This window comes from Engraulis encrasicolus, chromosome 11, assembly GCF_034702125.1.
Source record: "Engraulis encrasicolus isolate BLACKSEA-1 chromosome 11, IST_EnEncr_1.0, whole genome shotgun sequence".
Taxonomy (NCBI): Eukaryota; Metazoa; Chordata; class Actinopteri; order Clupeiformes; family Engraulidae; genus Engraulis; species Engraulis encrasicolus.
Window position 1 is genome coordinate 649322 of NC_085867.1, and position 14540 is coordinate 663861.

General features: G+C 47.8%; 2 protein-coding genes across 2 annotated transcripts in view; both read right to left on the reverse strand.

The window, feature by feature from the left end:
* Positions 1-4908: 4908 nt before the first annotated feature.
* LOC134458640 (cilia- and flagella-associated protein 251-like) lies at positions 4909-6320 on the reverse strand. The gene is made up of 2 exons (XM_063211070.1): positions 5000-6320; positions 4909-4916 (listed from the first exon to the last, which is right to left on the reverse strand). Exons 1-2 carry the CDS (start codon positions 6261-6263, stop codon positions 4909-4911), a joined length of 1272 nt encoding a protein of 423 aa, XP_063067140.1. The 5' UTR covers positions 6264-6320.
* A 696-nt stretch (positions 6321-7016) lies between these two features.
* LOC134458641 (transmembrane protein 119-like) overlaps positions 7017-14540 on the reverse strand; it is a 9108-nt gene continuing 1584 nt past the window's right edge. The window contains exons 2-3 of the mRNA XM_063211071.1: positions 7573-8010; positions 7017-7280 (exon numbers count right to left, since the gene is read on the reverse strand). Coding sequence (XP_063067141.1) covers positions 7017-7280; positions 7573-7998 — 690 coding nt within the window. The 5' untranslated portion in view covers positions 7999-8010. The remainder of the gene's footprint in view (positions 7281-7572; positions 8011-14540) is intronic.

Here is a 14540-nt window from a genome sequence, read left to right on the forward strand (position 1 = left end):
TATGGTCCACCTAAAATGTCTTTATAATGTCGAGTAAATGTCCAATGTCGTGCAAAATGTGCTTGCTGAACTAAAAACATCAAGAAATACAGACTGAATAGTAGAATACAGTTTTGTTTTGCCAGCCATATATTTTAAAATATATGGATCAATATATAGTAATATGTTGTTCAATAATATATTGCTATATATTTTCAAATATATGAGCGTGTTTGTGATATATTGTGATATATTTTCTAATGTATTGCAGTATAAATTGTAGTATATTGCAGTATATTTTCCTTCCGTAAGGGTAAACTGAGAAAGATGCCTTCAAGGTCTTGGTATTGGGCTGGATACACATTGCTACACATTTGACATTTGCAGTATCTCCAAAATGGGACACATTTGGGTCATGAGGCCTTGTCACAAGATTGATCATAACACTCAATGTTGATGTATGCAGTGACACTTTGCCTGTGTAGGGCTGTGTACACGTGTACACGAGCGTATTATTAGCCTGCTACGAGTGCACACGTACACAAGAGAGTATTGGCAGCATTAGGCTGCATTAGTGGTGGCTGAGCTGCTTGGCTAGTGTTGCTGCTGTGTGTGTGTGTGTGTGTGTGTGTGTGTGTGTGTGTGTGTGTGTGTGTGTGTGTGTGTGTGTGTGTGTGTGTGTGTGTGTGTGTGTGCTGCTTGGCCGGTGCTGCTGTGTGTGTGCGTGTGCGTGTGTGTGTGCGCGCGCGGGCGCGTGTGTGTGTGTGTGTGTGTGTGTGAGCTGCTTGGCCAGTGCTGTTGCTGTGTGTGTGTGTGTGTGTGTGTGTGTGTGTGTGTGTGTGTGTGTGTGTGTGTGTGTGTGTGAGCTGCTTGGCCGCTGCTGCTCAGCCTCTATTTCCTGCCTCACATCTGCTTTCATTCCTGTGTGGAGTGGGAAGTAAAACACACACACACACACACACACACACACACACACACACACACACACACACACACACACACACACACACACACACACACACACGCATGGAGGGACAGCGTCGTCCATGACCTAATTAGGTGCTTTGCTCTCTCAGCTCGTGCACTGCGCTCACAGCTGATTTATAACACGACAGCGTCCTCACACACCCCAGACGGAAACACACACACACACACACACACACACACACACACACACACACGTACACACACACACACACGGACGCGCACACACACACGCACACACAAACACACACACTCACACACGCACACAAACCTGCCCATCACCTTTGCCCTGGTCTCTGCATTGTGACGTCACGTGTGTGTGAGTTTGTTTTCATTTGAACACAGATGGGCGACCACAAGGGAAGCTGTGTCACCCCTCCTCCCCTCTCTTCTCCTCTCTTCTCCTCTCTTCTCCTCTCCTCTCCTCCTCTCCTCTCCTCTCCTCTCCTCTCCTCTCCTCTCCTCTCCTCTCCTCTCCTCTCCTCCTCTCTCCTCATTCTTCTTTCACCACTCTCTATCCTCCCTTCCCTCCCCTCTTCCTCTATTGGCTGGCTGCATGCAATACAAAACCATAAAGTTCAATACAAAACCATAAAGTTCAATACAATGTAATACAATACAATACAATACAATACAATACAATACAATACATTTCAATGCATTTACAATACAATGCATTTCAATACAATACAATACAATTCAATACAATGCAATACAACACATTAGCTTCTTGCTCACGTGGCTGTGAGGCGTTACATATTGAACTCAGTTCTCTATGAACAGTATGGATGTGTAGTGTAGCGTTATGGCAGTCTGTAGTGTTATGTGTAAATGGATGTGTAACGTTATTGCAGTCTGTAGTGTTATGAATAAATGTGTGTACTGCAATAATGCCATTTCCACTCTAGTGTTATGCCAATACCATGCCAGTTTGTAGTGCATCAGCAATGCTGGGCGGTTGTGTGTTGGCAATGCTAGGCGGTTGTGTATTGGCAATGCTAGGTGGTTGTGTGTTGGCAATGCTGGGCTGTAGTGTGTTGGCAATGCTGGGCGGTTGTGTATTGGCAATGCTGGGCGGTTGTGTATTGGCAATGCTAGGCGGTTGTGTGTTGGCAATGCTAGGCTGTTGTGTGTTGACAATGCTGGGTGGTTGTGTATTCACAATGCTAGCCGGTTGTGTGTTGGCAATGCTGGGTGGTTGTGTATTGGCAATGCTAGGGGGTTGTGTGTTGGCAATGCTAGGCGGTTGTGTGTTGGCAATGCTGGGCGGTTGTGTGTTGGCAATGCTAGGCGGTTGTGTGTTGGCAATGCTGGGCGGTTGTGTGTTGGCAATGCTAGGCGGTTGTGTGTTGGCAATGCTAGGCGGTTGTGTGTTGGCATTGCTGGGCGGTTGTGTGTTGGCAATGCTAGGCTGTTGTGTGTTGGCAATGCTGGGCGGTTGTGTGTTGGCAATGCTGGGCGGTTGTGTGTTGGCAATGCTAGGCGGTTGTGTGTTGGCAATGCTAGGCGGTTGTGTATTGGCAATGCTAGGCGGTTGTGTGTTGGCAATGCTGGGCGGTTGTGTGTTGGCAATGCTAGGCGGTTGTGTGTTGGCAATGCTGGGCGGTTGTGTGTTGGCAATGCTGGGCGGTTGTGTGTTGGCAATGCTGGGCTGTAGTGTGTTGGCAATGCTGGGCGGTTGTGTGTTGGCAATGCTAGGCGGTTGTGTGTTGGCAATGCTAGGCGGTTGTGTGTTGGCAATGCTAGGCGGTTGTGTGTTGGCAATGCTAGGCGGTTGTGTGCTGGCAATGCTGGGCAGTTGTGTGTTGGCAATGCTGGGCGGTTGTGTGTTGGCAATGCTAGGCGGTTGTGGGTTGTGTGCTGGCAATGCTGGGCAGTTGTGTGTTGGCAATGCTGGGCGGTTGTGTGTTGGCAATGCTAGGCGGTTGTGTGTTGGCAATGCTAGGCGGTTGTGTGTTGGCAATGCTAGGTGGTTGTGTGTTGGCCATGCTGGGTGGTTGTGTGTTGGCAATGCTAGGTGGTTGTGTGTTGGCCATGCTGGGTGGTTGTGTATTGGCAATGCTAGGCGGTTGTGTGTTGGCAATGCTAGGTGGTTGTGTGTTGGCAATGCTGGGCGGTTGTGTGTTGGCAATGCTAGGCGGTTGTGTATTGGCAATGCTAGGCGGTTGTGTGTTGGCAATGCTGGGCGGTTGTGTATTGGCAATGCTAGGCTGTAGTGTGTTGGCAATGCTAGGTGGTTGTGTGTTGGCAATGCTAGGTGGTTGTGTGTTGGCAATGCTAGGTGGTTGTGTGTTGGCAATGCTAGGTGGTTGTGTGTTGGCAATGCTAGGTGGTTGTGTGTTGGCAATGCTGGGCGGTTGTGTGTTGGCAATGCTGGGCGGTTGTGTGTTGGCAATGCTAGGTGGTTGTGTGTTGGCAATGCTGGGCGGTTGTGTGTTGGCAATGCTGGGCGGTTGTGTGTTGGCAATGCTGGGCGGTTGTGTGTTGGCAATGCTAGGTGGTTGTGTGTTGGCAATGCTAGGTGGTTGTGTGTTGGCAATGCTAGGCGGTTGTGTGTTGGCAATGCTGGGCGGTTGTGTGTTGGCAATGCTGGGCGGTTGTGTGTTGGCAATGCTAGGCGGTTGTGTGTTGGCAATGCTGGGCGGTTGTGTGTTGGCAATGCTGGGCGGTTGTGTGTTGGCAATGCTGGGCTGTAGTGTGTTGGCAATGCTGGGCGGTTGTGTGTTGGCAATGCTGGGCGGTTGTGTGTTGGCAATGCTGGGCGGTTGTGTGTTGGCAATGCTGGGCTGTAGTGTGTTGGCAATGCTAGGCGGTTGTGTGTTGGCAATGCTAGGGGGTTGTGTGTTGGCAATGCTGGGCGGTTGTGTGTTGGCAATGCTGGGCGGTTGTGTGTTGGCAATGCTGGGCGGTTGTGTGTTGGCAATGCTGGGCGGTTGTGTGTTGGCAATGCTGGGCTGTAGTGTGTTGGCAACTTATAGCTTTTCATGATCCTTCTTACTGTACAGTGCTGTAGTTAATATTAACTCTAGTCGACCGTAGCTGCTGCTTTAGTCCACACTGTAGCAAAGTGCACGTACACACACAGGTATACACACCAAAGTGCACGTACACACAGGTATACACACCAAAGTGCACGTACACACACAGGTATACACACCAAAGTGCACGTACACACACAGGTATACACACCAAAGTGCACGTACACACACAGGTATACACACCAAAGTGCACGTACACACACAGGTATACACACCAAAGTGCACGTACACACACAGGTATACACACCAAAGTGCACGTACACACACAGGTATACACACCAAAGTGCATGTACACACAGGTATACACACCAAAGTGCACGTACACACACGTAGAGCAGGATTTACATTCCATCCCAAAGACTGTGGAGGATTATACACTCTCACTCACACTCACACAAACACATACACTCTCACTGCGGAGTCTCACTGCGGAGTCCAGGCTCTCAGGACGCACATGGAGAAGCTCTGTAAACACATGCGTGCATATGTGTGTATGTGTGTGTGTGTATGTGTGTGTCTGTGTGTGTCTGTGTGTTGCTCAAAGAACCAAGAGAAGTGTGTTTGTGTGTCTGTTGCTTCAAGAGGCTGCGTTCTCAGTTCTGCAATATAGTGTGTGTGTGTGTGTGTGTGTGTGTGTGTGTGTGTGTGTGTGTGTGTGTGTGTGTGTGTGTGTGTGTGTGTGTGTGTGTGAGAGTGTGTGTGTATGTGTGTGTGTGTGTGCGCACGCGCATATGTGTGTGTGTTGTTTTAAGAGGCCGCATTCTGGGCCGTGATGAGAGACGCCTCTGAAGTGTCTGTTTCCTGTGTCTGTGCGGTTTCCTGTGTTCCGCCGCAGCTTTGAGGATCGGATGGCCTGCTGCTTCTGTCCCCCTCACCCCCTCCCCCTCCAGATGAGCTGTCCCCCTCTTTAGGTACCTCTTCACCCCCTCCAGATGAGTCTTTAACCCCCTCACCCCCTCCCTCTCCAGAAGAGCTGCTCTCCTCTGTAACCCCCTCACCCCCTCCCTCTCCAGAAGAGCTGCTCTCCTCTGTAACCCCCTCACCCCCTCCCTCTGCAGACGATACGTCTCTCTCCTCTTTAACTGCCGAATCCTCTGCTTTACGTAGCCCCTCCTCCTCATTATGTGACTCCTCCTCAAGGTGTAACTCCACCTCCTCCTCATCGTGTAGCACCTCCTCCTCCTGCCCCTCCTGTGAGTCGTCAGGTTTTCCTGTCTGGTTTCCGGGTGATGGACCGGTTGACGGATCGTCGTTATCCTGCCGCTGCTCATCACTGCTCTCCGCTCCTGTGGGACTCTCTGGGTCCTGCTGAGCTGCATCCTCCTCTTCCTCCTCCTCCTCTTCCCTCTTCTCCTCTTTCTCCTCCTCCTCTTCTCTCTTCTCCTCTTTCTCCTCCTCCTCTTCTCTCTTCTCCTCTTTCTCCTCCTCCTCTTCTCTCTTCTCCTCTTTCACCTCCTCCTCCTCTTTCCCCTGCTCCTCCTCCTTCATCTCCTCTGCCTTCACCTCCTTCTTCTTTTCCACCTCCTGCTCTTTCTTCACCTCCTCCTCCTCCTCCTCCTCCTCCTCTCCTCCAGGGGTACAGCTGGCCTTGTCCGGCTGTGGCGCAGGGTTCCTGTCGGGGGAGCTGGGGATGTTTTCGGGGTGTCTGTCAGCAGAGAGGATATTTTTGGGCTCCGTGTCAGCTGAGCGGATGTTCTCGGGGTCGCTGATGGCGGAGGGAGGGCGGTCAGGATCCCCGCTGGGCTCCCTGGTCACCGTGGCGTCGGAGTGTTCCTTAGTGTCTGAGGGGAGGGTCTCAGGTTCTTTGGTGGTACTAGACTGGACGTTCTCAAAGTCCTTGGTGGGAGAGGGAGAAGGAGGAGGGTTCTCTGCCTCTCTGTCGGTGGTGCAGGTATCCGCACTCTCCTTCGTCAGGCAAGGGATGGTCTGCACAGGTGAGGGGGCGGTCTGCACAGGTGAGGGGGCGGTCTGCACAGGTGAGGGCAGGTTCACGAGGCCCTTGGTGGGTTTGGGGAGAGTCTGCGGCGCCTTCGTAGGGGAGCGAGGTTTCACATTCTCGTTCTCTCGCTCGGTGTTGGAGATGTTGTCATTTTGGCTGTTGTCTCTGGTGAGGCAGGGGACGGTTTGGACGGGGGAGGGAGAGGGGAGCACCAGGGGGAGGGGGAGCGGCAGGCTGCCGTTACTCTTGGCCGGTTTGGGACGTGTCTCCGGTGCCCGGGAGCGAGGGACCTCTGTCTCCTTCTGGGTGCAGCTGCCCCCCATGTGCTGGGTCTCATTCTCCCTCGTCAGGCAGGGGACACTCGGGACGCCTTCCCTGTAGAGATGGACAAAATATATATATGAGAGAGATATGGATTACTTTATGTCACAATAACGATACATATCACGATATATCACAATATGGATTACTATTTATCACAATAACGATACATTGCACAAACACGATATATTGCACTATCGATTACTTTATATCACAATAACGACACATATCACGATATATCACAAATTCTATAAAAATACAATTAAATACACTGATGCAACCACTGTGATTTTATCACAATACAAATGATAGGACACAATAGACACTTTTCTATCGTCCTCAGATAAACTACACCGTAAAACATTGCAAAAGGTAAGTTGACCTGCTGCCTAAAGTTTGTAAGTTAACTCAACTCGAGGCTTAACTGCACTCTGGGCTTTCTCAAGTTGAGTTAACTTACAAACTCAAGGCAGCAGGGCAACTTACCTTTTTACGTTTAACTGGCGGCAGTGTTTTGTGTATGTCATATTGGCTAGTGCCACCTGGAAGGTTGTTGGTTCTCGTCCCCAGTGCCCGATGTGCCCCCCTGGTCAAGATGTACATAATCCTAGCGATTATATGCACTATATACTACATATGTATACCAGTCTTACCTGGAAGGGTGTTGGTTCTTGCCCCCAGTGCCTGCTGTGCCCCCCTGGTCGACGCAATCCTAGTGATTATATACATACTACAGTGCATACTGTATATCAGCCTTACCTGGAGGGCTGTTGGTTCTCGCTCCCGGTGCGGTCGACGCGGACGCCCTTGGCAGGGGAGCGCAGGTTCCTGGCGATCATGAGGATATCGTCCTGCAGCTTGCGGGCCGATGGGTCTCGCGTCCCGACTGGTGGAGCCCCCTGCTGGGTGGAGGCCTGAGTCTTCTCCGGAACCTCGCGGAACACGCGCTGCCCCCCCGCCTTGTCGCGCTGGTCCACGTACATACGCGCCGGGAAGGAGCACGGGTAGTAGGCGCTCACCTGCATAGCGCACACACACACGTATACACATACACACACATGCACACAGACATGTATGCACACACACACACACACAGACACACGCACAAAAAAGGTATGAGTATCGATTTTCAGCACATAGCATACGCACTACTCATGCACACATATACCCAATCTACATTGCATACTTGTGGGGAAGGTTCAGGGGTGGTAGGTGGCACCACACACACACACACACACACACACACACACACACACACACACACACACACACACACACACACACACACACACAGTGCTACTAGTGTCTGACCTTGCGTCGGTGGCTGAGGCAGGAGGCGCAGGTAACCATGGTGATGAGGAGCAGCAGGAGCGAGGAGACGACCAGGAGCAGGAAGAGGTTCTCCCTGAGGAAGCCGACCAGGCGCCCCACCGAGAACACCTCCACCTGGGTGTCCCCGTCTCCTAGCGACGACCCCCCGTCTCCTAGCGACGATCCTCCATCTCCTAGCGACCTCCCGTTGTCACCTCCGGGTGTGGGGGGGGCCAGGGAGGGTCCGTAAGGGGGGGGCACCGTGGGGGTGAGTGGGTGGAGCTCCAGCCCCTCGATGTCTCCACTGCCCACCTCCAGAGTGATGTTGGGGAGCAGGGGGGAGGCGGAGGAGGAGGTGGGGGAGGAGGAGAACACACACACCCACACCAGGAGCAGACGACACAGGGAGGAGGAGGAGCAACGCATGGTGGAGGAGGTCTAGAGAGGAGAAGGAGGAGAAGAGAGGGAGAGAGATGGGAGGGGGAGAAGGAGAAGAGAGGAAGAGAGATGGGAGAAGGAGGAGGAAAAGAGAGGGAGAGAGAGATGGGAGAGGGAGAAGGAGAAGAGAGGGAGAGAGAGATGGGAGGGGGAGAAGGAGAAGAGAGGGAGAGAGAGATGGAAAGATGGAGGAAGAGAGAGGGATGGAGAGGCGAGAGATAGAGAGGGAGAAAGAGAGGGAGAGAGAGAGAGAGGGGAGAAGTCAGAGAGAGAGTTAGGGTCCGGGGATGTAGAGAGAGGGGGATAGAGAGGGGTAGAGAGAGAGAGAGAGAGAGAAGGTGAGAGAGAGTGTTAGTGTCCGGGGACTGCTTACCTCACTGCTGACATGAGGGTTTCTATTCAGAAATTGCATTCAAAACTCAATTCTCAATCGCCTAAAGACTTCCTAAGGAATTTCCTTCAAACAAAAGACATGCAGGATTACATGAAAGAAATAAAAGAAAAGAATGAAATGGTCCATGACTAGATTGTCACCCCATAGAGATATAATTTAGTTAGCAATGTCTCTCGTGAACCCCCTTATTAACAATCTGTTAATTAAACAGGCCACTGTGGCATTTGGCAACAGGAAATCCAACAACAATTTAGATAAAAGTTTAGGTGTGCATTAAGTAAAAAAAAAAGTTTGTAGGTTCAAGTTCCAAATCCCTTCGGCTTGGCAAGTGCTTGGACTGGACATGCTGTAGAGCTTAAGGAGAATGAAACGTGCAAATATGCAGACGAGTGTTTGGACACAGGCCATGCGACCCGGAGAGAAAACAGAGCAGCGTTTGGACAAAAAGGGAAATCGGGTTTGTGTTTAGATGAAGGGGATGTGGGGTGAAAATAGACTTGTGTTTAGATTGAGGGAATGTGGGGTGTACAAATGCTGTGAGGACTAGCGAGGGTCTTACTGGGTCAAACGTCTGCAAAGTCACGGTTCCCCCATAACGGCAAAGGGTCCTTCTTAACTGCAAAGTCATGGTTCCCTTCTGATTACAAAGTCATGGTTCCCTTCTGATTACAAAGTCATGGTTCCCTTCTGATTACAAAGTCATGGTTCCCTTCTGATTACAAAGTCATGGTTCCCTTCTGATTACAAAGTCATGGTTCCCTTCTGATTACAAAGACATGGTTCCCCTATGACTACAAAGACATGGTTCTCTTCGGACTACAAAGACATGGTTCCCTGCTGACTACAAAGACATGGTTCCCTTATGACTACAAAGACCTCAACTTTCCTGGGATGAGCACAATCCTCTCCTTCTAACAACATGAGCCCAGCCAGGCATGAGTAGATTACCGTAAATGTCATGGAGATTAATTCGTAGAGATTGGGATCCATAAGAGATTGGGGTGCGTGCTGAGGCGGGGTGTTTTGGGGAACTCTGGTTGTGAGTCTTGGCTCCTAGTAAACTCACACAGAGCAGCTCAGATGCTGCTCATCTGTCACAAACACACACACACACACACACACACACACACACACACACACACACACACACACACACACACACACACACACACACACACACACACACACACACACACACACACACACACACACACACACGTACAAGCACATACACACACACACTCACTCGCTCGCACTCACTCACTCACTCACTCACTCACTCACTCACTCACTCACTCACTCACTCACTCACTCACTCACTCACTCACTCACTCACTCACTCACTCACTCACTCACACACACACACACACACACACACACACACACACACACACACACACACACACACACACACACACACGAAACGCATGTACAAGCACATATACACACACACTCACTCACTCACTCACTCACTCACTAACTCACACACACACACACACACACAAAGCAACACTCAAGGCCACATGCATGTTCTCCTCTGTCCTATATTCTCCTTATATACTCCAGCTGTCTTCTACGGAATACTGTTGCTCCTCTACAGCAGCGGTTCCCAAACTTTCCCCCCTGTGCACCCCTTTCCCCCCATACACCCCTTTTACATTTCAACGTGGTTCGCGAACCCCTAAGCGAATGTTGCACAGCCACACATTTTGGGCAATCTTCCTTCCTCTCCAATAAACCAGTTAGACCTATAGAGTTTTTTCTGTCACCATTACAATGAAACATGTTGCATGACAAGTCTAGGAGTTACAATTAACACTTCAGATGGATCCTTCCAGCATACAATTCACCAAACAATTATAAACTATGTAATGTTCATTAATTCTTTATAAAAACACACATCTCAGCCATTGCTCTATTCACCTGGTGCACCCTGGGAAACCCTTCTCTACATGACAGGCTGTGTCTTCTACTCTACTGACTTCTACTGCTGTGTTTCTCAACTGGTGGGTCGCGACCCAAAAGTAGGTCATAGGGGTCATAGGTCAACTTTTCCTGCAACAATTTACAACTTTTATTTTGATAGGGTAGTGAACTCCGTGTCATCTGTCGTCATAGATACAATCTGAATATTTATGCGAGATAGATAGCGTTCAACCAGTCACTCGAGTCTTGGTTACATTTCCAGAATTGCATTGAATTGACTTGAGCGCTAAAAAAATTGGGTCACGACCGAATGAGAGTGGAAAATGGTGGGTCCCAAGACTGTTCCAGTTGAGAACCACTGACTTCTACTGGCTCCTTGGCTTTTCAGCAAAGTAATGAGGTTACACCTTACAGTCCCTTCCCTATTGCCTTAATTAGGTGGGTGACGGTATAAGAGAACGGTATGTAAAATATTACTTTATGTACTTGCTCTTCATAAAGGGCAGTCATGGGTAAGCGGTTAGGGCGTCAGACTTATAGCCCAATGGTTGCCGATTCGACTCCCGACCCGCCAGGTTGGTGGGGGAGCCACTAACTAACTTCTGTGTAGTAATGCTATGTAGATACAACCATTATGCACTTCCTGCACTTTGAATCCACGCAAGTATGGATTTACTGCACATTCACTGCACATTATGCATATTCATTTTGGGGAATCTGCACTTAAACTGCACTTCAGATGGACCCTTCCAGCATACAATTCACCATAAAATTAAAAACAAATTAATATTCATTAAAGGGACACTGTGCAGGAAATGGTCAAAAAAGGTATTGCAACTATGCAGCTCATTGAAACTAGGCTCCCTATTGCCAAATTTGATCTTTACATGAAAGTTTACTAAGTAATAAACAAATATTTTCTAGTATGGTCCAAGTACAATCATTTTTGCAGCTAAAAATGTCTATTTCTGGAAATTCAAAATGGCGGACCATGGAGAAGATCCCCCTTTTCATGTATGAAAAGTGCAATTTTTCCAGTCATAATGAATACTTAGAATTTGATGGTGGTTGCAAGTATTCATGAAAAAGGAAACATTAGTGAATGGGCAACATGAAGTCTGGAAATAAACAACTAAAAATCTCACACAGTGTCCCTTTAATGCTAGATATAAAACACACATATCCACCATTGCTCTATTCAGCTCGCGCACCCCCTAATGGCAGGCCGCGCACCCCCAGGGGTGCACGCACCCCAGTTTGGGAAACCCTGCTGTAGTTGATTAGTCATCACAAAATACCTGAACAATATTTAAAGGATAGTTTTGCCAAAAATAATCAATGACTATCTTTTACTACGTAGTCCACTTAGTTGTGGCATTGCTACCCAACAGTGTTCACCTCTCTGTCCTAATCAGATACACCAAACAGATGAACAGCTCACCCATATTTCACTACAGGGAGAGTCGTGAGTGTGTGTCTTGGCTAGGAGAGCTGTGCCGTGCCGTGCTGTGCTGTGCTGTGTCGTGTGTGTGTGTGTGTGTGTGTGTGTGTGTGTGTGTGTGTGTGTGTGTGTGTGTGTGTGTGTGTGTGCGTGTGTGTGTGTGTGTGTGTGCGTGTATGTGTGTGTGTGTGTGTGTGCGTGTGCATGCTGTGTAGTGCCAATATAAACTCTCTTGTCTCGGCTGCTCGGAATACGGAATATGGAATACGGAATATGGAATATGGAATGTCTGCTACACAGCCGGCGGAGGAGAACGGAACTCTACTGTATTCCACACACGCTCCAGGACCTTAAACACAAATATACTAACTCTGCTTAGTCATGATAGTTTTAAAAGCAAATACACTAACGCTGCTAAGGCATGATAACCTTCGCCCGTTAAGAAACGCTGTTATAAATTTGCTGGCACCACAATGGCAATGACCAAGTCGTACTGCATTGCTATAGGCCCTGTAGTTTATTCCATACACGCTCCAGAACCTTAAACGCAAGTACACTAATGCTGCATACTGCTTTAAAAGCAAGTACACTAATGCTGCATACAGCTTTAAAAGCAAGTACACTAATGCTGCATACTGCTTTAAAAGCAAATACACAAATTCTAGCTTTAGCCCGGTAATACACGGCCCCTGTTATAAATTAGCTGTTATCAGAATGGCAATGACCAAGTCGTAGTGCATTCCTAAAGACCCTGTGTTATGCCAGTGTGCACACTATAACCAGTGTACTGCTACAGCAGGGGTCAGGAACCTATGTGGCTCTTTTGGGAACTGTATATGGTTCTTACTTATCTAGGGTTGCCAACCATGCCTTGAAATATGGAATTGTTCTGTATTTAGAAATAAAAGTACCGGTTCCATATTGAGTTGAAACGGGACAAGCGAGGTTAAAAAGTGTTAAAATGCAGGAGATTACATCTAAGAAATACAAAATTCTCTCAGACCCTCACCATAATGAAGTCGGCAGTTGGCAACCCTATATTTACACTAACCCTATACCTGTTATCAATAAAAGCAATAACTTGACAGTACACTCTAAAATTGTTGGGCTTAATTGAAATACATGCTTTTGATTGTATTCAGCGTTTTTATAATGGTAGGCCTATGGCTCTCATGAAAATTACTTTTTTAAGATTTGGCCCCTGTGCTGCAGTATTAATCAGTGGCTATTACAGCATCCCACTAACTAGAGTATACATAGGCACAATAGATGTAAACACACTAACTAGAGTATGCACACTAACTAGAGTAAACACACTAACTAGAGTATGCACACTAACTAGAGTATGCACACTAACTAGAGTATGCATAGGCATACTAGCTTTAAACACACTAACTAGAGTATGCATAGGCATACTAGCTTTAAACACACTAACTAGAGTATGCAAAGGCATACTAGCTTTAAAAGCGCATCATGCTACATCGTAATGTAGTTATGGAGCTTAAACCCCTTAGCACAGAGCCTATGTTATAACCTTTCTGTCACCAAAATTGTAATGGCTATGTCTTAATCTGTTACTTAAGACTCTCGGCACTGTCATAGCAATGTCATTATGATGTAGCTAAGTATTTTCAGCAAAGAGTGAATAGGCCCGCCGGTGACCCCGTCTGCAGTAGGAGGCTACACAAGACAAAAAATAGTAAGCAACAGCGTTATAAATATGCTGTAGATACACTAATGCTACATCATCATGGCTTGGAGACCATCCCCAGACAGTAAAACTTCCACATTATTAGAATCACAGCACGAGGTGGAACTTGCAGATCAAGCAGATCAGAGCTGTCCCTTATTCCAAACACACTCCAGGACCTTAAGCGCTAACACACAAAGCACATGACGCTACACATACACACTAACACACAAAGCACATGACGCTACAAATATACACTAACACACAAAGCACACAAGCCTATATCCTGCAATAGTTACTATGGACATCAAATATACACTAATACACAAAGCACACGAGGGTGCATCCTGCAATATAGTTACTATGGATATCAAATATACACTAATACACAAAGCACACGAGGGTGCATCCTGCAATAGTTACTATGGATATCAAATATACACTAATACACAAAGCACACGAGGGTACATCCTGCAATATAGTTACTATGGATATCAAATATACACTAATACACAAAGCACACGAGGGTACATCCTGCAATATAGTTACTATGGACATCAAATATACACTAATACACAAAGCACACGAGGGTACATCCTACAATATAGTTACTATGGATATCAAATATACACTAATACACAAAGCACACGAGGGTACATCCTGCAATATAGTTACTATGGATATCAAATATACACTAATACACAAAGCACACGAGGGTGCATCCTGCAATATAGTTACTATGGATATCAAATATACACTAATACACAAAGCACACGAGGGTACATCCTGCAATAGTTACTATGGACCACAAACCATCTGGCCCTGGCTGCATGCTCGCTCTAGTCCAGTGTTTCCCAACCTTTTTTGTGTCATGTACCCCCTAAGCCTTTTTGTTGCGCCATGAGTACCCCCTAACTCATGTTTCACATCACTTTTTTCGATTGCAGCATGACTATGCTCCATGCATTTGTTAAAATTACATTTTTCCAAGTACCCCTTGCAGTGTGCTCGCGTACCCCTAGTGGTACACGTACCCCTGGTTGGGAACCACTGCTCTAAGCAATCCTCATGACTCTTCT

Coding starts and splice junctions, on each gene's coding strand:
- LOC134458640 (XM_063211070.1), bottom strand. CDS start 6,263: ATGGGGGGCAGCTGCACCCAGAAGGAGACAGAGGTCCCTCGCTCCCGG.